Source organism: Crassostrea angulata, chromosome 9 (assembly GCF_025612915.1).
Source record: "Crassostrea angulata isolate pt1a10 chromosome 9, ASM2561291v2, whole genome shotgun sequence".
Classification (NCBI taxonomy): domain Eukaryota; kingdom Metazoa; phylum Mollusca; class Bivalvia; order Ostreida; family Ostreidae; genus Magallana; species Magallana angulata.
Window position 1 is genome coordinate 24,811,845 of NC_069119.1, and position 27,845 is coordinate 24,839,689.

A 27,845-nucleotide genomic window follows, 5' to 3' on the forward strand; every position below is an offset into this window, starting at 1 on the left:
TAATATTATAATATGAAACATGTTGTTGCTCATATTTTTTATTTGATACAAAATTGTATCATTAATAAATTAAGTTAATTAATTTACTACTGCAATAACAAGATGTGTAATTGTATCTACATCTAGTTGTTCGCTATTTTGTCGTAAATGATTAAGTTATGCCATTATTGGTCAGGATCCGGATTACTAATGCAACTACATTATCATACATTAATAATATATTATTGGTGCATACTACATGTTTATCACAAAAGGTCGCATCATAGTGAAAATTTTACAAATACACGAAACATAAACACGTACCTGATAATGCTATAATTATATTACGAGAAAAAATGACAATCAATCAAATAGATAATTATGTAATGTTGATTTCATTTTTTTATTTATTCTTTTTTTTCTAAATTACTTTTGAAAATATCAAGTGAATCCCGTGATATTCTATAGATGAAGGTGTCTCTACCCATGTTGTTGTTGTTGTTTTTTTTATTTATTTTTTAATTTGGTGATTGACAATTTCACAGAAATTAAAATTCATTTTAGGAGAAATATACATTTTTGTTTATTTAATTCCCCAACAATTACTTTGCTGTATGTCCAGAAACTGTTATTAAAATACCCATTATAAAACATATTTTTGATCGAACAAATTAGTATTGCCTAGTGAAATTAATGAGTTGGCAAATCATATCTACCATATGTAATCCGGGGAATCATCAATAAATACATCTCTCTCTCTCTCTCTCTCTCTCTCTCTCTCTCTCTCTCTCTCTCTCTCTCCCTCTCAATGACTTAACTTAATGCGTCATTTTTAAGGATATGGTGTCATATTTTGTAATACAATGAAAACGACCTATCACTTACTTTTCAGTGTATATGATATAAACGACATCTGAATTGTAATAGCATTTGTTGGTTTTTGGTTAAAAGATTAATTTAAATCAATTTTGCAAATAAATGATAAAAACTTTCGAAGTTTTTAATAAACTGTAATGCCATAATGCACATTTTGACTGAAGCAATTTATTGACAGACTTTACTGTGTTGCGTTCTTTTCTTCTCTCCGGGACTTCCTCTCTAGAAATTATGTGTGACACTCTTTAATATACATACTATAAAACAAGATTGATTTTTTGTTTACTCTGATTTAGTTTTATCAATTGTAAAAAAAATGCTCATTTAGAGAAGATTTGACGGATCAGAGAATTTTACCAGAGACTGGGTAGACTACGAAGATAGATTTGGATCTACAGAGTCAGAGTTCTGGTTAGGTATAATACTTGTCAGAAAAAAAATTAATATGGTAAAACTTGTAGCAGAAAAACATACATATTTAAAAGAGAAAGGGCAATTATCATCCTTTGTTTTAAAAATCATAATACAACGTTATAATGTAATGGTTTGGTGATTTACTAAATTTTAATTTAATTTTTAATTAATCAAATTTTAACAATGTCGAATGTTCCATCATGGAATATGAATTTATCAACGTATACATGTACAAGCACAATTAAAAATATTTTTAGTTTACAATTTGCATATATATGCTTTTCTCAAATGATGTATTGTGTCCATATCTAGGTAATCGGAACATCCATGAATTAACCAATGATGGCTATACGCATCTCAGAATCGAAATGATAGACCATGATGGGGTCTGGAAACATGCAGAGTATTCAACTTTTTATGTTGATTCTGGAAGCTTTGAATATAGATTGAATGTCAGCGGTTTTTCAGGGAATGTAGGTATTTTTGATCAGAAATTAGTTAAATGAAAATAAAAGTTTTGACAATTTAAATTGTTTTACGCTCTAACACATTGTCGACATCGTAATGTTGATCATTACCTTGTCGACACTGATTCTATATCATGCGATATTCTTCTTGTTTACATCGTTGACATCGTCGAATATTATAACAATGTTGGTCGACATCGAGTCGGCATCATAGCTACGTATACATCTTATTTTTTATATCTTGTTTACGTCATCATAACTGTCGAAAGGGCAGTGTTGACCAACGTCGAGTCGACATTGTGTTTACGTTTAATTTTGTCATAAAATTTATTAATGATTTAGTTACAACACCCACATATATTTACCATTTCATTAATTAATCTATTGGTTATTAAGGAAACCCACTAACATTTGGCAACAAAAACTTGAAAAACCCTTCTAAAGCTATATATCTAGGCAAACTGGCAATTAAAAAGCATAATTTATATTAGTTTATACAATTCAAATAAAATTGATTTCATTTGTAAAATAAGCAGAATGTTTTAATCAAATTCAATTAATAATTAGAAACATTTATTATTCCAATAAAATAATTTATTTTTTAGCTTAAAATGATTGGGCATACCATCAAAATTATATGGTCCCTATGAAAATTGTAATTATTTACACTTAATTACCATTACAAATAACCATCACCCCATCCCTGACTTAACACCACATAGATAATGTTACATGTTTTTATTATATGTTATCTTTGTTTTACTAATGTTTTGTTGATTCGATAACTTATTAAACTAGTTAAAAAAACTTTTTCAAAACATTTTCAAAACCATTGTTCGATTTTTAAGGTCTTCCGTTTTAACGGAAACCGAAGGCTTAATGTACATTTGGCGTACAAAACGGACACACGTATTTATTTCTTCTTACAGGAAAATGTATATGGATTTAAAAATTTGAAAGTCAACGCTAATGTATCAGTTTTATTATAGACGGTGTACCTTTTCTTTCTTTGTGTATGTCTATATACAGAAAAAAATCTGTTGTCAGGCTGGGATTAAGAAAACCTGATGACAGCTATAAGGTGTGTAAACTGACCACGCGTGTATGTGTGTTTGAGCTGAGGAATAGACAGATGCAAACACCGATCGGGGAAATACACTGTGAAAACAAAAAGATTGTTGTTTTTTTCCCTTTTGATAAAAAGTCATTACGGCATGGTGCATTGGGATTATAACCATTTAAAATCTGTCTCAAGTTTATAAACATTTACAAATGCATTTGATCAATAGCGAGATTTATTATATCTATTGATAAAGCATCGAGGTCAAAAATTCATTAATTTCCTATTTTATTAACCAATTGCTTAAAAAAGGTCATTTGGACACAACACTGGGATAGCGAGTGGATTTGGGAAAGGGGGATAATTAACTAAGTAACCATTCTACATTTGTAAAATGTATGTTATTTGCCGACTTAGGAGAATTATTTATCACACAGTGTTAGTCGTCAACCATAAACTTGAGACAAAGAGAAGAAAATAACTGATATGTGAAAGACGCAGATAAAAAAGATAATCAATTTTTTTACCAGATCGATTTCTGATTTCTCTCTCTCTCTCTCTCTCTCTCTCTCTCTCTCTCTCTCTCTCTCTCTCTCTCTCTCATTTTAAAATTTGAGACCCCGAGTCAGAAAGGTAATAATATGATAAATCCCCTTACAGCATCACAACCGTCTGTTCCAACACAGATTTGATTGTAAACGTTTCTACGATATTTACGTACCTCAGAAATATTCAACAGAGCCGATATAAGTAATTTATATTATTTGGAAGTGTATAGCTAGATAAACAACAAACGCACATATTTGTATACATTAACTTAGCGGAAATCTTTATCTGGGTTACAGTATTAACTTATTAAATCGGATTTTGAAATTATTCCCCTCTAGGAATCAACCCCGTTTCTAAAATAAGCCCCAACTTGATTTCAGACTTATCACGAGTCATCGCCTAGCATTTAATCTCTCTCAGATTGAAATCCTCTCAAATTTGCTGATGATATACTTTAAATAATTGATGAAAGTAAATATTAACTTATATAGCAGGTTAGAAATGCTGAGGTGTATTGAAAATACACTTCCTATAACAACAGCTTTAATCCAATGTTTTCTCAGACGTCCGCATCAATTTGTTCCCATTTCAATTGTTTTGACTGTTACCGGTGAAATTAACGTAAACTATAGATCCAATCTTGCTAGTTAATGTTCTGCAGTCTTAATTATGTAACCTTGCTGGTTAAGGAGGTGTATTTTCGTATGCTTATGACCGCTAATTTACAAAAAAAATTAACATATTAATTGTATGAAGTTCATGCACTTGTTTAAAAATCAGATTCAACATGTAAAATTTAGAATTTTCATTCACAATAATAGTGACTTTTTATAGTAAAATTTAAGCGCAATTATATGTCTATTGCGTTTCTTATTGAGGGTGAAATGGATCTTTGATGGCGTACTTAGAATTGATAGAACAAAAACCAAACAAATAGTGTATTTTATGGTTCACTCAAACGGAAGACGTAGCTCGCAACGTGCGTCTAGTTTAATTTGTTATTTTTTATTCCAGGAGACAGTATGCTACACCATGACGGAATGCCTTTTAGTATGACGGACATAATTTGCAAAACAACTGTGGTTCATTTTATCGAGGGGCGTGGTGGTATAATGTCTTCCACACTTCAAATCTCAACGGGGAGTATGGAAACACAAAATATGGCCAAGGGATCAACTGGTATCATTGGAAAGGTTACCATTACTCAATGAAAGAAGTCAGAATAATGATTCAAAAACCCTGACATTGAAAGCTATTGACAATTCATCACTAGCATTAGCTCTGACATCTTTTTTTTTTATTTTAAGCAATTTAGATTTACTAACTTGTGATTCCATGTGTATACTAAGAATGTGTTGGTTAACCTTGTGATCTTTTTAAATCGTGTATCCAAAATGTTTAGGGTTTAATTCAATATAATTTGTTAGACTCAACATCTTTTCAGTGGATACTTTCAAAGACATGTCAAAAAATCTTTTAAATTTGAAAATTTAGTTTTATTGTATTCTCGAAAAATACTGTGTATAATTGTGTGTATCTTGTTTAAAATCTGTTCAATAGTATTTATAAGAATAATACAATGGTAAAATAGCTATTCTAAATAACTAAATTTTGATCTTTCATTTTTTTTCTCCGTTGTTTGGAAGGTGAGCGTTGTCATTGTGCTTTTATGACGTTATGATAAAATAAATATTTAAAGGGGTATGTTATAAAAATAATAAAAAAGAATAACTAAAAAGTATTTGCGTCTGAAATTTTACACATACAATAATTTTATCATGGGGGTGATATTTTTAAATATTTGGATGAATCAATAGTCCAAATCTTATGTAACACTTAAAATAAAAAGCAAATTATGGTGTATTTTGATATTTTGACAAACTTTGAAGACAATTGGATGAAACTCAATGATAACAGTAAAATTTAGTTTTTGTATCTAAGCTAGATAATGCTATTACTAAAGGCATATTACAATGTTGATATGGCCCCTAAAAGAACTAGATGATAAAATTTCTTAAAACCTCTCATATATACTAGACGTTGTATATATTATATACGATTTAAAAATAAAGAGTTATGTCGCCGTGGTTTTTGCGCAAAAAAAAAACTGGCACATCTATTTACATGTATATACATATTTTGAATGTTTATTCTAATATTGATTTTAAGATAATTGCTATCTTTAATATATTTTTTTCACCTTTCAAATGATTGTAGGGGACAATTTCATACTTTGATTTTCCTTTTTTAACTTTATAACTTAAATATATTTTTTGTTTATTTTTTATCTATGATCGGCCATTTTATGCTTTACCTTCGCAAAAATTATTATGATCATTGTTGTGTGAGCGTAATATGATTAATCTCACATTATATTTTTTTATGTGTTAATTAACTTTTTAGGAAACCTTTTTTACTATTCTATTGTCCATGTGACTTTGAAGAAGTAGAAGAACAATAAAAACGTATATGCTATAATCAGTAGTAAAAAGCATATAAAAATGCACATCAGAAGAATATTCTTAGGAACAACCTGACAGCATAACACAATCTCGTGGAAAGAACGTGTAACTTCCTTTATACAAATATAAATAATATTCAGTATGCTAACTCAACAGTAAAGGCTATTCGATATTGTTATCTGTATAGTGTTTTACTTTTCACTAAGGAGCCGACAATGAATGTGTTATCCTTTTTTTCTTCATTAGATGATACCCCGCGCAAGCGCGGAATTAACATTTTGCACATTAATATTTTATAATGCTATATATGTTGAACCATATTTTGGTTTGTTTTTGGGTATACTTTGTCGGATATTTTCCCTAACTTATTCTTTAAAATTGAAATAAAAAAACAACTGGGTAGTTGGATATTTAGAGGAGCGGTAAGGGATGAAAATCCAAACTGAAATGGATATTATGCACATTTTAGTGGTCTTAATTCTGTATTTTGCAGCTGACTAAAACTATAAACAGTTTTTATTGTATTTTTTTTCAAACCAGTGAATGGGCATTTATTGTATCTCTTTCACCAGAGATCGTGCTTCGCAAGCAAATGAGTATCAAAACTAAAATCGCCCATTGAAGATACGAATTGCCTCATTTTATTAGCTCACCTGAGCTGAAAGCTCAAGTGAGCTATTCTGATCACATTTTGTCCGTCGTCCGTCTGTCCGTCCGTCTGTCTGTCCGTCTGTCCGTCTGTAAACTTTTTACATTTTGAACTTCTTCTCTAAAACCGCTTATCCAATTTCAACCAAATTTGGCACAAAGCATCCTTATGGGAGGGCAAATATAAATTGCAGAAATAAAAGTCCGATCTGTATTCAAAGCGGAGAAAACCTTGAAACTGTAGAAAAAGAGGGGTGCATTTTCAAAAATCTTCTTCTCAAGAACTAATTAGTTCAATTCAACGTAGTTAAGCATAAATTATCCTTATGGGAAGGAAAATATAAATTGCAAAAATTAAGTGCTAATTCTGATTCAAATCTGAGTTATTACGAAAATAATAATAAAGGAAATGCGTGTTTCAATCAGTTTAATAGCTTCGGGCTCGGCATACGGTAAGAATTACCTACGGTAAAATGGGTAGGCAAGACTTGGATGAGCAAAACAAAAGATTGGCAGGTATTAATCTGCCAATCTCATTAAAATTTCGGGATATTTGATGGACCAGTATATTTGTATTCGCTGTAAATATTGCTGCAAAATAATGCGTATTTGGAATTGACGATTGCCGATCTGCCCCGGCTTTTATTTTGCCACGGCCCGAGTTTGCATACCCATTTTACCAAGACTCTTATTCCATACTTCTAAAACGAGGTTCTTTGTTTAAAGCAGCCATGACATTATACGAAAAAGGGTCGATCTGACTATGATGAATTTACTTGCTATGCAACCGTTCGCGTATGAAGGGAAATTTTTGAAACATGCAAAATATATTGGTGCCGATTTTGTGAAGTAAATTAAGGCTAAATATTTCAATGCGTTGACAGTTTTCACACATGACGTTGGTGTTAGCTTGTTCTGATTTTCGTTTCGTTTTCATTATTTATGCTTTGTAACCTGGGAACTTTAGTCTGTATTTCGTGATTTTTACGTTTAAAATAAAACAGAGACTACGGTAAATCAAACAGTTAACAGTTTACCTGCGCAAATTAAGCAAAATCTGATGTAGGGGTACTGAAGTACAATTCATTCTATCGGTAAGTCGGCATTATCTTTTGCGTAATGGTAGATTGATGCAATAGGTTTTGTTGAGATGCTCGGCATTTTCTCGAGTTTATTCATTTTAAATAGAGTTTGATATCGCTGACGGAAATATGTAGGTATATACATGTATATATATGATTCATTTCGAAAAAATAAATTGTGTTCTTGATTTGTTATATATGTAGTGCATGTTTCTTGTGTTTATTTGTTACCCTACAATGTCTATTTACTAACCATATTTGAGTGTTAAGTTTCGAATCATAAGCAAGATACAGAGATTTGCTCACAATTCTATGTTTGTACACATATCTTAAAAGCTAAAGATTAAAAAAGTAAAAAAAATTGTCAATATTTATTACGAAAATTTTCAAAGTCTGTTCTTCCAGAAACCAACTAATTGAATTGTAAACTTAACCTTTTTAGCTCACCTGAGGGTGGGGCCACAATGGGGGGGGGTCGAAGTTTAACAAATGAATATATAGAGTAAATCTTTAAAAATCTTCTTCTCAGAAACTAATCGGCCAGGAAAGCTGAAACTTGTGTGGAAGCATCCTCAGGTAGTGTAGATTCAAAGTTGTGAAAATCATGACCCCCGGGGGAAGGTTGGGGCCACAATGGGGGATCGAAGTTTAACATAGGAATATATACAGTAAATCTTTAAAAATCTTCTTCTCAGAAACTAATCGGCCAGGAAAGCTGAGACTTGTGTGGAAGCATCCTCAGGTAGTGTAGATTCAAAGTTGTGAAAATCATGACCCCTGGGGGTAGGGTGGGGCCACAATGGGGGATCAAAGTTTTACATAGGAATATATACAGTAAATCTTTAAAAATCTTCTTCTCAGAAACTAATCCGCCGGCAATGCTGGAACTTGTGTGGAAGCATCCTCAGGTAGTGTAGATTCAAAGTTGTGAAAATAATAACCCCTGGGGGTAGGTTGGGGCCACAATGGGGGGTCGAAGTATAACATATGATTATATAGAGTAAATCTTTAAAAATCTTCTCAGAAACCAGCCGGGAAAACTGAAACTTGTGTGGAAGCATCCTCAGGTAGTGTAGATTCAAATTTGTGAAAATCATGACCCCTGGGGGTAGGTTTGGGCCACAATGGGAGGTCGATGTTTTACATTGGAATAAACAGAGTAAATCTTTAAAAATCTTTTTCTCAGAAACTAATCAGCCAGGAAAGCTGAAACTTGTGTGAAAGCATCCTCGGGTAGTGTAGATTCAGAGTTGTGAAAGTAATGATCCCCAGGGGTAGGGTGGGGCCACAATGGGGGGGGGGGGGGTCAAAGTTTAACAAAGGAATATATAGGGTAAATCTTTAAAAATCTTCTCAGAAACTAATCAGCCAGATGATTCTTTATAATTGTTAAGACTTTGGCCCCAGGACAATTTTTTGGCCTCACGAGAAGGTTCAGAGTTTGATGTACGTTTATATCCCATATATAAACTATTGTTAGGGATCTTTTTGAGAACTGCAATACTCAACATATGATATGACTATAAAATCATCCTGTTAGAAAAGGGACTAATGATTATAAACATAAGAATATCCAGGGGAAAATGGATTTTATTTATACAGGATCTACATGTATTATTGTACATTGTCCAGATAGTTTGTATTATGACTCCATTGAGCTGATTTTATCATAACTATTGTTCCTCAGGTGAGCGATGTGGCCCATGGGCCTCTTGTTTATTCAACATTTGTCAAATCTTAACTTCTTTGTTTACTCTAAATAAGCAACCAGTAAATATATACAATCTTAACGTAATCATTCAATATTATTTCTTTGCAAGTATATATTTTAATCCAAAATACTCCTATATAATAATCTTTCAAGCTCGAATAACTCTGAAAAAAGGACGGAAGACTCAAATAGATATTAGTCCAATAGATGAACAGCATCACCAATATATGTTAAAGAGCATGTAAACATAGAACAAGTAATGTAAACGTTTCGTATTTAGCGTGTACGATATTTGGCGAACAGATTAGCTTGAATTTGATGTAGCGTGTTTTGGAATTTACCTATCAATATTTATCATATTGATTGTTTGTCATTTGACTATGTACTTGATTTGGCTGAAGCCAAAAAACTAGGTCCGTGTTGCTCTGCTTTAAATTGGTATTTCGTTTTATGGATTTTTTTAGATGGTTCACGGATTGTTATTCTCATTTTTTTCATCGATGAGATTAAATTTGCACCAAATACCTAATAGATAGTTTGAAGAATAAACACTTGATCCATACAAGCATTGTAATTTGCGGTTTTGTCTAAGCTTTCTTTGATAAACAATCAAAGTCCAAAGACAAAAGACGTACTAATAAATTCAAATTTATTCTTTGATCAATGTAATTTACTATGAAAACTGTCTATGCATTCATCGTTTGTTTAATCCTTCTTTTTTATAAACCAAAACTATGATCAAAGAAAAATATTTGTCTTTGAACAAAATTTTATAAGATTTTGAACGGCGCGGAATACGAGAAGTATGCTTCAAATAGAATTTCATTTCATTTGATCTTTCGATAAATTGAATATATAAAATATTTCAAACCTATTACTCATATTTCCAAGAAGAATTTGAAACCCCCACAATACGAATGCAGTAAGCATATACATTTTCGAAAAAGAATTCGAAAAAAGGAAACGTTAGACGGTAACAATGCTGTTTTGTTTGTTGGTTTGTTCTCTTTCCTTTTTGGAATTGTGTCCCATGGTTTTCTCAAGCATTACGGTAAATAACTTTCATCGTGTACAATCTGACACGATTTCGTCATCTGAATGCAGTATAGACGAATTCCATGTAGAGAATTCATCAACTTCTGCAAAATTGCAATGTGGATTGCAGTGCAGCTCTTCCGAGCGATGCATTGGAATGGAAATCATCGGAAAGGAGCGATGTCGTATTTTGTCTTGTATGTGTACTGCTTTTGAACCATCGAATGAAACTTCGAAGCAAGTAATAAGATATCAAAAGGTATCTATCTATCTATCTATCTATCTATCTATCTATCTATCTATCTATCTATCTATCTATCTATCTTTTAAAATATATTTGAGTTATGGCATACATTTTTGACAAATAAAAAAAGATTTTTCCTGAAGCGTAGACAATCTTTTTTTTTAATTTTCATTTCAAGTAAATAAATATTGTAAAAGAGCAGACAAAACTGTGTTATAAATGTTCGCAAAAAGATGTATTTTGCTATTTCGTTATCATAGCGATAATTGTTTATCTTTGTTGTAGCTAACAGGAATCGAAAAAGGTATTATAATTTCTTTCTTTTTGTTGAAATAAAAAAAACTAACTGCTATTTGTTTGCTTGGGTGTTATGCTATTGGTTTTGTGAGGAAATCAAATAAATGTCATATTTAAAACTTCAAACAACGTCAGCAAGCATAAGATATAACCGAACGTATCTCTGGAATACCAAAACAGTACCTGGTTTATAGAGAAGGTATTTTACCCATTTTCTAATTGTGATAAATAACTTTTTGAGGCGCAAATTTAAGCTGCTTGATCATATTTATGCGGCTTTTTTTTTTAATTTTCCGAAATGCTACTTTGCATGTGCAATCGACTTATTCATTTTTTAGGTCCATACTGATAACAATAAGGATTTCTTCATTTCTTCCTTCAATAACTTACTACACAAATGAGAATAGCTTGCGATACTTGTACATATATCTAAAATCTAAATCCTACTGCTTTTAACGTAAAAAATTACACATCATATGGAAAAAATCAAATTAGCTGATTTATTTTTTAACTGGATGTGTACATGTAAGCTTAAGTAATATTAATGAACATTTGAAATATTTTTTTTCATATATGAGCACTAAAATATACCTATATTTACCTATATTTCTTATTAATCTCAAGCTGGATGGGGTTCCTTTTGCAAAATACAATTAACAAATGGACAACAAGTATCTACCCTCTGTTATCAAGGGACCAACCTATGGCTGGTAGATCAAATCTCGCTCTCTCTCTCTCTCTCTCTCTCTCTCTCTCTCTCTCTCTCTCTCTCTCTCTCTAATTGGTGAAAACAAAGGTTATTTAGATTTTATTGTGGCATGATATTTATTTGTTTTGTTGTTAAAACGGAAACATTTTGTTTTTTTATGTTTTTGGGTTTTTTTTGTTGTTTTTTTTTTTCACAAAAAAGCTCATACAGAGACGACTTGATGGATCAGTGAATTTCACGAGACACTGGACAGATTATGAAAACGGTTTTGGATGCTTGGAATCCGAGTTTTGGCTTGGTAAGTTGTGATAATGTATATGATACATCACGTCGCGATGGTCGTAGAGTTTTAAAATGTTATATTTGATTAACGTTGTTGATTTATTTGCCCCTACGTATCCATTAAGAAAATCCTACTTCCTATTGAAATAGTATATCCCTATACCAAAAATATATTATCTATGGTGAAGTTGATTTCACACAGCTCTGATCGCTCTATATAATCAATTTGAGCAGATACTGTAAACCAACTTTTATTTGCGTGTGAGAAATTTTCGCAGGGTTTACAAGGGCCTCTTTGTCGCGAATATTTCTCGCTGCGGACCAGTATTTACCATATAGTTGTAATAAAAGAAACAGGTGTGGATAAGGTTTAGTCGCGAAAACTAGTCGCCGCGAACCAGTTCATTTCGGATAAATCGCGAAATAAAGTACTCGCGAATAATAGTTGGTTTAAAGTAAATTATATGCTTTCACTATGTATTTCAGGCAACAGGAACATTCATGAGTTAACAGATGATGGTTATCAGTATTTACGAATAGAAATGATGGACCATGACGGTGTTTGGAAATATGCAGAGTATTCGACCTTTCATGTTGAATCTGCCAGCTTGAAATATAAACTGCATATCGATGGTTATTCTGGGGATGCAGGTATATACACTCACACATATTCTCTTTTCCTCTCTCCCTCTCATTTTATTGATTAATTTTACAAATTAATTTCTTTAGAAAATTAATAAAATATGCGTCAAGAGTAAGTTAGATTCACTATGATATTGTTTATGCATGTCAGTACGTTGAATAAAAGAAAAATCCAACTTGTCTTAAATGAGAATATGAGTCTGACATAATCATGATTATTTTTTGCAGTCCGTGACTTCTCCTAGGTCAATTAAGGTTTCGTTTAATATTCGGTGCTTGTAGAATTTAGTCCTGTTAGTTTCTACTGAACTATGAATTATATCAATTTCTGTAAGAAATAGAGGAATCATATACTTAGTGAATATAATCATCTCCTTATAAATTTAAATGTTTTTATGAGAAAAGTCAACTTAGATATTTTAATTGGATCAGCATGTCTTATAAAGACTGAAAAGTCGTCAAAAGTAGTGAATTTGTTATACGAGTCCTAAGCAATACTTGAGTGAACAGATAAAATATCCGGTCAATTAACATTTTGCACATACTTCCAGCAGTTTACTTATAAGTTGATCTTTCACTGGAAAAAAATATTAAAAGTAAATCTAATGTTTACAACATTCTTTCCTAAGACTCTTTAAGAACGTATGTTGACTAATAGACATCATTGCGGAAAGTGTTGGGTGATCAAGTTAATCATGCGTCGGCAAATACTCTGGATTGGACAACTTAAAATAAAAATATACAACCTTTATTTAACATATAGCAATAGATATTCATGCATTCGCATTTTTAAATGACAAAATATTCATACATGTACGAGGGTTGTCCAAAATCGCATTTTTGTCATTTTAAATGGGTTTACATATAAACACATTGTATATCGAAATCTTTATCATAAAATTTCAAACCAAACTTTGGTCGTTTATAATGTTTTTTATAGAAATATACTAAACTTTTAATGCATAAAAGGGTCGAGAAAAGGACGCACGGCCAAGCGTATAAAATGTCCAAACTCTGTAATTGAGTTTTTAAAAACTTACTTCAACATACAATCCTGTCAATGTGTAAAACGTGATGTCTAACGTGCTTTCGCTTGATGCCAACTAATGTTGATTTTAAAAATATGGCCATTAATAATTATTCTTTGGACACTAGTTTATATTTTTAAGATACTAAAGTATATCGATGAGAAACTTCTGTAGATGTTTATTCACTAGTGTAAATATTTAAGACAAGAATGAGCAGCTTTCATAAACAACTGTATATGTTTTAGATACCACTGTAAATATTCTAGACCCGAACGTATATCTTTTGAAAAACTTCAATTGTACATGTTTATACAGATGACAGCTTGTTGTACCATGACGAGATGTTCTTCAGTACATTTGACAATGACAATGATAATTATACTGAAAACTGTGCCCAATTAAGGCGCGGAGGATGGTGGTACAAATATTGTCACAAGGCTAATTTAAATGGAGAGTATGGAAACGCAGAATTTTCCAATGGCATCAATTGGAACTCCTGGAGAGGATTTTACTACTCCATGAAGGAAGTCAGAATGATGGTCCGAAAAAATGGAATCTATTAGAATCAATGAAAATCTCAATTTCCAACTCTTATGGATTTAAAGTATACGTTTCTTTTTTTCAGATATTGGGTTATGTCTTGTATATCTGGGGGTTTTTTTTGCCTTTGTTTACATATTATAGAATATCATTAAATGTGTATAACAGTGCTTTGAATGGTTTTGAAATGTTTCATTTGAATAAAAAGCATATGTTAGAATTTTATTACAGACATACATGAAATTGTAAAAATGTTTACGGAAAAGCTTTTTGAATCAACTTAAAAGGGTCAACAAAGGAATTAGTTAAATATTTAAATTTTTTCAAGTATAAAACCTGCAATAATCAAGGTAAATTCAGTAAAAAAAATTAACTAATCATGTCAAAATTCTGAAAATAAGTGTTCACTTATTTCCTTTTAAAATAAATATCAGTGCAACATGTATATTTGATAGATTTATCCTTCACATTTTTGGCAATATCTTTAATTTTATAGAATTTACCGATTAAACTGCGTGTAGACATGTCAACAGTCTTAGACATTAAACACAGTACTGTATACCATCATTTGTTATTATTCATAAAGCCCCTTTCACAATTGGCGCACGATTAGAGACGACAAAATATTCGTGCGACCGAAAAAATTAGATATGAATCGTTATCTGTTGCCGAAATAATCGCATTTGAAAAAGTATTCGTACGAAATTCGCACGATCTAAGCGAGCGTTGTGCGATGTAAACGCAATAAACCTTGCAACACATCTTGCGTCTATATGCGACTGTTGTGCAATGAAAGCGACTGTTGAAAGATAATGCGATAGGATCGCGAGAGATACCAGGAGATCGGACGATTGAACGTGCGCCAATGCGATTGGACGTGCGATCATGCGTTCCATGGTACGAATGCTCGTGCGATTGAGTCAGAGGGGGTATATACCGCCCATTTCCGGCGCTATTCAGTAGACATAGTTGAAAGCGAGAAATCATGCCGCCCAAGAAGAAACAGAGATACAGCATCATTTATTATTATACCTCAAAATGATTATTCTATTATATCCGATTGGTCTAGAAAGTCACGTGACAGGGCGATTTCATAGGAATGAAAAAGCCGACATGAGCCTAGGATGCAGACAAAAATGATTAAATCAAAAATATTTAGTCATTATGATTCTCTTTATATCACAAAACCAACTTAACTATGAATCGAAATTATGAAAGAAAAGTGAGACAGTAACATAGGAAATCAAACAATCACGGCGTTATTGCTATTGAAAAGTCAAACAATTTTTAGAAATCAACGTATTTTGTTTACTAGTAATCATATGTTGTTCGATATAATAAAACGTTTATTGCATTAATGTATATATGGCGAAGCCCTCGGTAAATATGATTTTTCTTGGAGTAATAAATCTTCATATTTCCCCCACCATCATGCAATGAATGTATATTGTCAATTGTGGTCTGAAACAGAGATGCTTATACATGGTATATATACTAGTGGCATATTGAGGCTGATAAGTCGTGCAATGATTGTAAAACGTTGCAAAATTACATGAGACATGTTGAGCAACAGTCTCAAGGTCGCAAAACACACGCATATACAGCAGCAGTTCATCTTACGACCTTTAAATATCGTGCATCACTCTTGCGAGTACACAAAACGTTGTAAAACGTTCGTACTAATAGTCGTGCGTTGCACTGCGATAATTTGGATCGCGATAGGTCGCGTCTGAATAGTGTGCATGTCCACTATTCAGAGGAGACTTGATGCGGTCAGTAAAACGTATGCAACGAATGAGAGGGTTCGTGCAACGTATGCGAGAGCTCGTGCGAAGCTCAAAAATTTCGATCGCAAAGTGGTGTAAAGTGGTCGTGAGCCAATTGTGAAAGGGGCTTAAGCTATCAAGCAAGGTACTTGGAACTTACAAAATTATAGTTAATATTACTCAAAAAGATAAGATAATTAATTTGTCTACATTGCAAAATTTCTGTTCTCTTTTCTGACGTGTATGATCCAAATACATTCCAAAAACGTTTTGTTTAGTCAACGGCTGTTGTCATTTTGTACGCAAGGACAGTTGTCTGCCCCTGATAATCAAACTGCTCTGCACTTTTCTCTGTTTCTCCTGCGGTCGATAATAATTTTGCTCAGCATTTTGCTTTGTTGCAATGTTCCTGTATTTAAAATAAAGTATCATTACTTTGATTACATTATTTTCAATAAAATAAAACAGCTGGTTGTGATAAAAGTCATTTATTAAATGAAACATGTATGTCATCATTTGAAAGAGAACCATAACAAAACAACAAGACAATTATTTGACAAAAGTAAGACGTACTGATGAACATTTTGCAAGGATGTGTTGTACCTGTAAAACCACAACGACTGAATGAAATATATACTGTATTGTTGTCACAAACTATTTTTCATTGGAGTAAAAAAAACTGCTTCAGCTTTAATTTTAAACAGATATGAAAATCGAAAAAAAAAAGTTGACGGTGATACAGTTGGGCATCTGTCACATTTCTATCATGCTTTCGTATTTGCCATATAAATATTTTGAAATCTTGAACCAGAATTTAAATCAATTAAAGAATCGAATTTAACGAATTATAAAGTAAATGTATACTCAAATTGATAAAACTATATGTTAACTTTCACAAATATTCAGCACCAAGAAATGAAATACTATAAATCTTTATTCGTTTTTGTACCGATATAGCATATTTACATAAGCTAGAGGTTAAACACGTGATTTCCATACCGACGTCATTACGTGTAGCTCAGTGTCCATTGTGATTTAAACATCAAATGATATTTTACAAACATTAGTTTTTAAGAACACGCTTGTGTCGTCAGAAAGAGATGACACAGCACTTTTTACATGTGTTACAAGTTAACTATACATTCATGGTTACCAATTTATTTAATAACAACAATCATTTGATATTCAATTGTTTTTATTTTACATTTATTTTCACTTTCTCATTCTCTTTTTCCCAGTTTTTTTTTTCTTTCCATGTATTTGATTCAAACGTGGCTTAAAAAATGAATTTCAGAAGAGAAAAGTGTACACATAATTATATAAAGTAAGAATAAACTTACATAAAACGTATACTTAAATTATTAGGGTTTTTTCTTAAAGGCACGGATTCATATTGCTCTGTGAAACTAAAAAATGGGAGCATCATACCCACCATCTTTAACCAGGCCACCCACCAATGGATTGTAGTTTGAAATTTCTGTCTTTCTATTATTTTTTCATTCTTTCGTGGAATTAATTTATTTACAGTTTTGCAGTTGCGGAACAAAGTATAAATGAAAGAAAGGTTTTATTGTGATCAAATTAAAATTATGAATGAAAATGCAATACATATTGTTTTCATACGTTGCTTCTGTTGTTATCCATTTAGCACTTTTCCATTTGACTTCAGCTATTTCAGAGAAAAATCAACGGGTCAGTAAATTTTAGAAGAAAATGGATTGACTACAAAAACGGGTTAGGATCAAGAGAGTCAGAGTATAAACAAAACAAAAAAGTCGAGGCGTACATGTTTTAAAACATCCTTAATTTTTGCAGTAGATTTTCTGTTAATATCTTGCGCACATCATACACCGTAGTATGTCACATGTTGACAACCGCGCTACACTGCTGAGAGGTACTTTGCGAGGCGAAACATTGACTGTCTGTATTAATGATTTATTAGTATTTACCGAAGTTGAAATGCCAAAACTTTTTGTTAGCAAATAGTTTTTGGAGAATATATATTTCATACAAATGCATTTGGTACGTGCATACAGTGATAAGGGTATAAAAGTACTTCCTAATTATAAGCTTATTCAATAAAAACTTACTGTTCTATTCAATGTGAAGTTAATTTTTTTCCATTTCACTTCTCGCAATTTATGTGTGTAATTTACTCCAATAACAGGGACGTGTTATCTAAGGAGACATGCAATTATTCAGTATCAACTCAGATACAGTTTATTGTTTGAATATGGGTTTCTTGTATACCATTAAAATTAAAAATGATTGCTTATGAAGTACAATTAACGCACACAATTTTAGAATTGTTTTTAAAATATGTGTTTAAAAAGATGGAATGATTCGAGGAGTGATTAGACGTCAAAATGTACTTCCTCTTACTATGACTTATAATGTTTTCTTAAACCTTAAACGCCACTCATAAAAAGGCAACATACATATCAAATGAATTACATACATGTGTAAATGCTTATATTTGAACACTAGAAACGCACGGCAGATGTGTAGTACTAGAACTCCTTTCATGGTCTTAAATATTGAGTAGTATTTATTATGTGCATATGAAATTTTTTAAATAATGCAATACTCTATTAGTTGATGTTTACTTAGTATTCTTCTAGCTCAGAAAAATCATCCCTACCGAATAGTACGGTAAACGACACCCGCATTCATGTAGGTGAGACCTCTAAAGCGGAATACGTTTAAACTGAGGTATGCAACACATTTGGCCAATTTTTTGTAAGTAGCTGACAAAATTACTGAATGATGTACTCAATGATCAAAAGAAGAATACTTATTGCAAAACAGTAGCCAGTCTGGTCTTTTCGTTGAAACTCGTACTTCACTCGCAAAGTTCTTCAGGTACGTACAAAATACTTGTGAAATAGTATGTACTCGTTCTTAATAGAAGAGTCACTCGTCAGGGTGATGTTTTCTCTAAAACGCACGTAATTGTTGACTCCTTGCTAAGATTTTAGGCCGCGCCATCTTACGCGCGGCTATTGAATTAAAATGGCAGCCGTACCAAAAAAGACGGATTAGTTCATTCTACATCAGTGAGGAAAAATCAACTAAGAAAATAAGAGATGATTATTTAAATATTTTCATTTAATTTCCAATTTTTATTCCATGGAAATATACAATAAAGAATTAGGTCTACCTTGAATGTAAGTTGCAAATTATATGTTAAGTGAAAAGTTGTTTGAAATGCAAAATTCAAAGTAAAACATAACCGACAAGACTTCTTCAATTCAATTCTGATTTCTGACAAAAAAAGTCTACAAAAAAACTTGTTAATGAATACCAAGTCTTTAAGAAATCTGTGTCAAACTAAACTTATTAACATATCAACAGTTAAAACAACATGTAATTTCACTTAAAATGCCAAAATATTGATACCTCCAAGATACTGATACCTTTAAACGTTTTTGTTTACTGTAGTGAACAGGGTCAAAAATATACAACATTTTAAAATATTATCGAAGAAAATCTACAGACATTATTCAATAAAATAAAACGTTTTATTAATTTTCTACAGAACAAACAAAATATAAAAAAATTCTCCACACAACTTTGTAAACAAAAAACAAAGATTTTCGAAACTGACCGGCTACTTTTTTGCTTGATAGTCTCTTGAACATGTATACTCTCATATTGTTGAAATAAATGCTAATTTGGCAAGTTGTTTTTACAAACATTTCGAAAAAAAATTGAATTGTTTCTAACAGACCAATAAAGAAGCTGTATAAATCAGTAACACCCCCCCCCCTTTTTTCGCAAAATGATTTGACCCAAAGTTTTGTTAAATGATTAAAAGTTTCCTCTACTTTAGAAAAAAAAATAAACCATACATTCGTTCAGAAGCCACTAGACCATACTTGTACAATTACAATTCGTTAAGTCAGTTAAATGTCACCTGATATGATCACAGATATTAGTAAACTATAACCAGGATTTGTCACGCCGTGTTGAAAAACACGAAAGCAGCTAAAGTTACCTCAATAGGTGAGGAAGAACATTAACTAAAAATGGCAAGGATTTTAAAATTCATTTTAAAAAGTCTTCATAAATTATTTCATTACTAAAGCACACTTTAATTCATCAACGTACTGCTTCGATTTTTCAAAAGGAAAACAACCGCCATCTTCACCTCTAATGTAAATAAAACAAGCACACTACGATTCCAATCGCAACTTCTCAGGCCTTCCGACAGAGCTCGAAAAAATTGGATTGTTTAAACATTACCGGACGTTAAGATTTTTTATAAGATCGAGTCGTTTTTTCCTTAAAAGAGTATCGGCTTGACAGTTTAGTACGTTGCTTCTGTGCTATAGTTTCGTTAGCGCCATTATGATTATTATATGGTCGCTATGTTAATAAGCAAATTAAAAAAAACAATTACCATACTAAAAATTCAATAACACAAAATATATTCGTAAAATTCATAATTTTGCAACTCAACTTTTCCTTTGAGTTTGTACAAAAAAAAACGTCATGTATGTTCCATAACACAATGCATATGGTTTTATACTCTCACATATTTTTAAGGTCAGGGTTTTCGAACCAGCATTCTGACTTCCTTCATTGAGTAATTAAACCCTTTCCAGTGATACCAATTGATTCCTTTGGAACCACCTGTGTTTCCATACTCTCCATTAAGGTTGGATCTATGGCAATCGTTATACCACCATCCGCCAAGCCATGCTAATGCGCAGCTATAAGGTGAACCACGATCATTGTCACGGTCAAAGGTACTGAAAAACATCCCATTATGGAACGCCATGCTATCTCCTGCAATAGAGATAATTGTTAAACACTTAACGATCTTTATCCCAAGTATGTGTTTACGACTTACATGTAATTAAATGCAGTATTACAGAACATGGTAACTCCTAGGTGTGCCGACATGTCTTAACAACATGACTCTTTCACATTACTATTTTCAAGTTGGTGTTTTTTTCTTGTTCAAGTTGATGTTATATTATCATATAGCTCCAAATATAAGCTGCGATACAAAAAATATAGAAAGAAGTACGAGCCGCTAATTATCAATACTACTCCGTGCAAAATATGTTTTTCACATATTTTGAAAGTAATATGGAGGAAAAAAGAAACAATGAACTTGATACAGATAACGTGGCAAGATTTCACGTCTCCCTGGACCATAACATTTTTTTTATTGTTTGTTTTGAGAAAAAAAATCAAAACAAGATATGTTCATTTGTCGCACAAATAAGCATATGTGAACAGTAAAAAAAATAACTTGATAGTGAATAAAAATTAGAGACAGTATGCAGAAAAAAGAAGTAGTGTTTATACCTCTTGAAGTCGTTTACTAGTATATGGATATGTATCTAAATACAAAAAGATTTACCTGCATTGCCAGTATAACCATTAACATGCAGTCTGTATTTGGAAATGGCTGATTCAACATAAAAGGTCGAATACTCTGCATACTTCCAAACACAATCATGGTCCATCATTTCAATTCTAAGGTAAGTGTAGCCATCATTTGTCAGCTCATGAATGTTTTTGTTACCTACATATATAAATAAACCACGGATTTTCTATTTACATGGCTGGTTGTACTTGTAGCTTAAAGCATGCGGGTATAAATTAGATTTTAAGTAATGTTTATTAATATCAGTGATTTGAATTAAAAATTACTGTCTTAAAAAAAAAACAACCCTGATGCACAAAGTGATTGTAAGAACGAACATTGCCTTTACAGTTTTGTATGTTCCTTGTAAACGTACCTAACCAAAATTCTAACTCTCTTGATCCAAACCCGACTTCGTACTCAAACCAATTTCTTCTAAAATTTACCGACCCGTCGATTCTTCTCTGAAAGAGCTGAGGTAAAAATGAAAATCGTTAAATGGATTACAACAGACTTAATACTGAGTGTTCTAAAATAATTAACGTAGGGAAACACTTTTATGCACTGTAATTTGATACAGTACATATTAAATAATCGCAACAAAATATTTTTTCAATTCTTTTTTTTTTTTTAACATTGATACCCAATTTTTTAAACGCAAAAACTGTATTAATTTTTATTCTAAGAAACATCTTTGTTAAAAAAAAATAAGACATGGAAATATAAAAACTACCATCCATTGGTGGGTCCCTTGGTTACAGATGGTAGATATGATGTGTCCATTTGTAAGGTTCACAGAGCAATAGAAATCCGTGCCTATAAGAAAAATCAAAGTACCGAAGAACTGACAAGAGTTGATTTTATCGATGTTAATATATTTTAAAATCAATACATGATATGTTATTTTGCAAGACAAAAACAGGTAGTTTCTAATCTGTATTTGAATTACGCACATTTTTATAATATGAATTTTTGAACTTTTTCGACACAAGCTTAAGAATGTTGATAAAACCCCATATGAATCATGTTAAGTAATATTTAAAGATAGAATTAATTCAATCAAACTATGTATCAGTGATAGAAATATTTCTGGAGAATTTACGGATCCAAGCAATATTGAACTCTCGTCTCGTTCAACCAAACGCTCGGCTTTCACCGTTAATCTCCGACAAGCAAGAGAGACTCTCTGCTTTTCGGAGATTTACGGAGACAGCCAAACGTCGAGTTGAACGAGACTATATTGAACTCTGGCGTAATGTTACATACAACTACAAAAAAATATCTGAATTGAATCTGAGTATTTTCAAGGTATATATAAATATGTTTCCTTGAAAAACAATGCTTTAGCATACATTATTTCGAATTTATCAATTAATCTCAAGAACTAATTCTTGTCAGCGGTGATGATTTGTGCTTAGGTCCAAACACTGTTTCACTTTCGGTTTGTCAGAGTAACTGCATAGGAGATTTGATTAAAATCAATTCCCAAAAATCATTTCTTTTAAGTCTACGTTTGTTGTGAAATTATTCTTCTACATGTATTACCTAGTATGCACATGTTTTTTTTCTAATATTCATAATAATTTTTCAACAACTTTCGAGTTTGGTATGATTGAACAAGTAACTCTGTAAATGGAATAAAATTGAAAAAAAGGAATAAAACCATCAGCATATCGGTAAAAAGAAGAAAGACGAATCGATCAAATGAATGCATGCATTGTTTTTTGTTTCTTAGTTTATAAATTAGAAATGTAATTTACAACCATCTAAGCACAATGTTTGATGACTTAGGACAAATGTTTTAGTTATCTTTTTTCATAGGTATGCATGACAAAGCACTAAAGGCAAATGCACAGTGTAATATCTGGCATCATCACTTTTGGCGGCCAAGTACTGATATATAAGACATGTTCTTAGGTTATACGGAACTACTTACATTATCAACTGTCTTTGTATGTGATAACAATCAATTTTGAATCCTAAAACCCAATAATTTCATTAAACATGAATGCACAGATTGTGCGCGTCTTAAAGCATTATCGAAAACAGTATTGGCTGCGCCGCGTAGTAATACATTGCATGTGCTACATAAAAAATAGTGGTTTTAAATAATGTTGTTTTAAAGTACTAGTGTACAAATTGGAAAATATATAAGACAAGAGGCCCATGGGCCACATCGCTCACCTGAGGAACAATAGGTATGATAAAATCAGCTTAATAGAGTCATAATACAAACTATCTGGACAATGTACAATAATACATGTAGATCCTGTATAAATAAAATCCATTTTCCCCCCTGGATATTCTTATACTTATGTGTATAATCAATTGTCCCTTTTCTAACAGGATGATTTTATAGTCATATCACATGATGAGTAATGCAGTTCCCAAAAAGATCCTTAACAATTGTTTATATATGGGATATAAACCTACATCAAACTCTGAATCTTCTTGTGAGGCCGAAGAATTGTCCTGGGGCCAAAGTCTTAACAATTATAAAGAATCATCTGGTTGATTAGTTTCTGAGAAGAAGCTATTTTAAATATTTACTCTACATATTTCTATGTAAAACTTCGACCCCTCCCCTCCCCATTGTGGCCCCACCCTACTCCGGGGGTGTCATTATTTTCACAACTTTGAATCTACACTACCTGAGGATGCTTCCAAACAAGTTTCAGCTTTCCTGGCTGATTTGTTTTTGAGAAGAAAATTTGAAAAGATTTACTCTTTATGTTCCTAGGTAAAACTTTAACACCCTCCCCATGTGGCCCTACCCAACCCCCAGGGATCATGGTTTTCACAACTATGAATCTACACTACCTCTATATATTCCTATGCAAACTTCGACCCCCCATTGTGGCCCATCCTACCCCCGGGGGTCATGATTTTCACAACTTTGAATCTACACGACCTGAGGATGCTTCCACACAAGTTTCAGCTTTCCTGGCTGATTAATTTCTGATTTTTACTCTGCATATTCCTATTTAAACTTCAACCCCCTTACTTTTCTGGCTTAATGGTTCTTGGGAAGAAGATTTTTGAAAAATTCTCCATTTTTTTCATTAATATCTAATTATCTCCCCTAGAAAAAGGCCCTTTATTTTCACAACTTTGAATCCCCTTTGCGTAAGATTAATTTGTGCCAAGTTTGGTTAAAATTGGCCCAGTTGTTCTTGAGAAGATGTTGAAAAAGTGAAAAGTTTACGGACAGACGGACGACAGACAAAATGTTATCAGAAAAGCTAACTTGAGCTTTCAGCTCAGGTGAGCTGAAAAGTAATAAGGAATCAAATCTATCATAAAGCCCTTTGGGCTCTATTGGACTTGACCACGCCCCGACGGAAATTATCACCTCATAATACTATAAGAATGATTCCTTATGATATGACGACTTTGCATCCATATTATAATTAACTATTTAGATACATGTACTATACTTGTACACGATTGTCAAATTGAAAATATTTTTTATACATATTGTTTTTTTTAAATCTCCGAAAAGAAGAAATAAAGATGAAGTGAATAAATTAATAATGTCTACCATTTATCAACTTCATGTTTAAAACTGAAGGTAACTGGCGACGAATGAAAGAAATATTTAAACATTTATAAAACATATTCTTACCTATACTGATGTTCGACAGCTAAAAAAAATTGATCTATTATTACAGATAAATCTACACGTTGATATATTTTTTGATTTTATATTATATATTTATAATTTATATTATTTTTTATATAAGTATTAATGAAAAGTAATCGCCACATTTAAGTTTAAATTTAATTATAAAACCGTCGTGGTTTGCAAGTAGGTTCTTCTTATTACCTTCTGGTATCTCACGGCTTGCTCCGGTGCTGTATGCATTGGTATCAAAGCAGCAAATCCATTTAGGAGGCGGCACGTATTTTGATCGTTTCCAATTATATCCATCCCAACACACTGTGTTAATGTATTGCAATATAGTCCACATTGTAATCAGGGAGAGAGTGTTGAATTTGTAATTTGAATTTCATTTAAAAGACAGGAAGTAGAGGGAATTTTGCCGGACTGGATAACAAAAAAGTCATTTTCAACTGAGGTTGACAAAATAATTTGGAACATTTCGATGACAACAACTAGGTAAGAAATGTTTCCCATTTTTATACTGTTTTATCCAGGTTGCAATTCTTTTAAGGAGTTATTCTGGAAAGCTGGGTAACTCGTTTTATTTATCAAACATGAGACCATTACAAAATCTTAAATCAACAAAGTTTCGAAGACAAAACCGTACTTTTTTATCTGACAAACTTTGTAAAGTGAATGGTAAAAGCACACGTTAAACAAAAAAAAGTGTATACTTGATATTTTTACAAGGTATTTTAATGGATTCTTGTTTGCTTTTGGATCTCAAAATGTTAATAGTTTTAATAGATTGGAGCTATTATTTAAACATTTTTGTGTATGGAATGTTTTAAGTTCTTGTATCATCACTTATAGTTATTTACGAATACATTTTGTTCCAAAAATTCAATACATTTAAACTTTGCCACGGATCGATAATAGGTTCATAGGCATACTCTTTTTATTCACCTTTTCGGCTGCAGGTTAAAATCAAACCAAAAAATCATTATCAAGAATTATTGAGCAATTCTACTAAATCTGAGAAAAATCTTGTTATCGGTATTCGCATCTCTCATGTATTTCTTTCTTAAATAAAAAATTGATTCAAGGATGAAACCTTTAATCTTAACTTTTCTTTGTATACTTTTATTGTATGTGGTGAATGCGTATTCATATGCATGCTGACATTTTCTTTAATTTTTGATTGGGTTACCTTTTAATTGGTTAATTTTATGGCCACATATTTTGTAATTTTTAAATTTCAATGGTTTATTATTTTTTCAAATTTAAATTAAATGTTAAAATGGATTTATCAGTGTGTAGTATATAATATCATCGGACGTTTTATTTTGCTCAGATTTTAAACTTCATCATTGCACTTTAAATATTGAATTAAATATTGAACTACAAAGCTGATTGACAGGACGTGCTCAAAAATTCGCATATCAAATAATATGATACATGTAGTTCAAATAATTCAACAAATTCAAACAAAGTTCATTCAAAAGTTCATAGTTCACTCAAAATTCAATCGAAGTTTAAAGATCGTGGGTTTTAAACCTTGACCCTAGAAAGTGCAGAAGTCAAGATTGACCCTTTTGAGGTGCAGGGGTCGGTGTAAACATAATACACCATTCGCTATTTTCTAATCCCAGGTGCAGTTCATTTACGCCACAAGTTATGGAGCTCAAACGCAGATCTTGATCTGTGAGATTGGGAACTCCGCCTCCATAAGGTTGGGGATATAAGCTGATTTTACCCACAACCGTAACCTAGGCTTGCTAAGCCGGATGACAAGCATGTCCCTTCGTTAGGATAAACTCAAGACATCCTGTAGCGTTTTAAGGAAAAACTCAAGACATCCTGTAGCGTTTTTAGGAAAAGAGCCTTTACTAGTTTGGACAATTTCACTCCGTCACAGAAAAAAATGAGTCACAATGAGGATGGCAGATAATTGGGCTGTCATACCGCAAGGCCAGTCTGGGTGGACAAGAATGATGATTCCATAGCACTAGCGTTTTTATAACAGCATCAGTTCATGCGTGGAAGCATACAAGACCAAATGACCCTTGAATGTTGGTAGTTGGTCTGAATAAATTGAAAACGTTTCATGCAAACATAGGATGAAACTGTACATGTGTCATTCAGTGAACTGAAATGTGCCTGAAAGGTAACTGAATGGCATAGTAATGCCATTCAGTCACTGTACCAGACATTTCAGTCAACAATCAGTTGGCAGAGCACTATCTTGTGAAACTAGCCTTAGTTTTTTATTAGAAGTCCCCCCAAAGTTTCCCCCACAGTGTACAAGAATGATAGGTATTAGGTTACGGACATATCTTAACAAGGGTTTTAAGTTTCTGCTCTACCTGAGACAATTACATGTCTCGGTACTCCTGTCACCACGAAAAAATATTTAGCCTTTTTCAAGTTCAGATGAAGACTTCCAGGTCTTAAAGATGGTTCTTTATTGAGTATGCTTAAGTATTGAGGACCCCACTTACCACAGAATAGATTACATGTACTGACTCTCTAGTTACATGTTTTGACACTCTAATTACATGTACTGACTCTCTAATTTTATGTACTGATACTCTAATTACATGTACTTACACTCTTATTACATGTTTTGACTCTCTAACTACATGTACTGACACTCTAATTACATGTACTGACACTCTAATTACATGTACTGATACTCTTATTACATGTACTGACTCTCTTATTACATGTTCTGACCCTCTTATTACATGTACTGACCCTCTTATTACATGACCTGACCCTCCAATTACATGTACTGACTCTCTAATAACATGTACCAACCCTCTTATTACATGTACTGACCCTCTAATTACATGTACTGATTCTCTAATTACATGTATTGACCATTTAATTACATGTATTGACCCTTTAATTACATGTAATGACTCTTTAATTACATGTACTGCTACTCTAATAACATGTATTGACCCTTTAATTACATGTATTGACTCTCTAATTACATGCACTGACACTCTAATTACATGTACTGACATTCTAATTACATGTACTGTTACTCTAATTACATTGACTC

The 27,845-nt window shown here is 32.2% G+C and overlaps 2 protein-coding genes and 1 pseudogene across 2 annotated transcripts; 2 read left to right on the forward strand and 1 right to left on the reverse strand.

The window, feature by feature from the left end:
- The first annotated feature begins 651 nt into the window (after positions 1-651).
- Positions 652-4,588, forward strand: LOC128163691 (ficolin-2-like; annotated as a pseudogene).
- Positions 4,589-10,440: 5,852 nt separating this feature from the next.
- On the forward strand, positions 10,441-14,129 carry LOC128162224 (ficolin-2-like). Its single transcript, XM_052825399.1, has 5 exons — positions 10,441-10,480; positions 11,449-11,534; positions 11,735-11,831; positions 12,302-12,466; positions 13,801-14,129. Exons 1-5 carry the CDS (start codon positions 10,441-10,443, stop codon positions 14,046-14,048), a joined length of 636 nt encoding a protein of 211 aa, XP_052681359.1. The 3' UTR covers positions 14,049-14,129.
- Positions 14,130-19,592: 5,463 nt separating this feature from the next.
- Positions 19,593-25,147, reverse strand: LOC128162225 (ficolin-2-like; the record flags this gene model as incomplete). The annotated part of the gene is made up of 6 exons (XM_052825400.1): positions 19,593-20,582; positions 21,166-21,330; positions 21,548-21,644; positions 21,905-21,987; positions 24,797-24,815; positions 24,998-25,147. Coding segments are annotated over 6 exons (756 nt in total), but the record flags the coding sequence as incomplete, so codon positions are not given.
- Positions 25,148-27,845: the final 2,698 nt, after the last annotated feature.

Excerpts from the sequence above, each read along its gene's own strand:
- LOC128162224 (XM_052825399.1), top strand. The coding sequence starts at position 10,441 with ATGGAAATCATCGGAAAGGAGCGATGTCGTATTTTGTCTT. Across the intron at positions 11,535-11,734 it reads AAGGGACCAACCTATGGCTG|CTCATACAGAGACGACTTGA; the intron begins GTAGATCAAATC and ends TTCACAAAAAAG. Across the intron at positions 11,832-12,301 it reads GGAATCCGAGTTTTGGCTTG|GCAACAGGAACATTCATGAG; the intron begins GTAAGTTGTGAT and ends TATGTATTTCAG.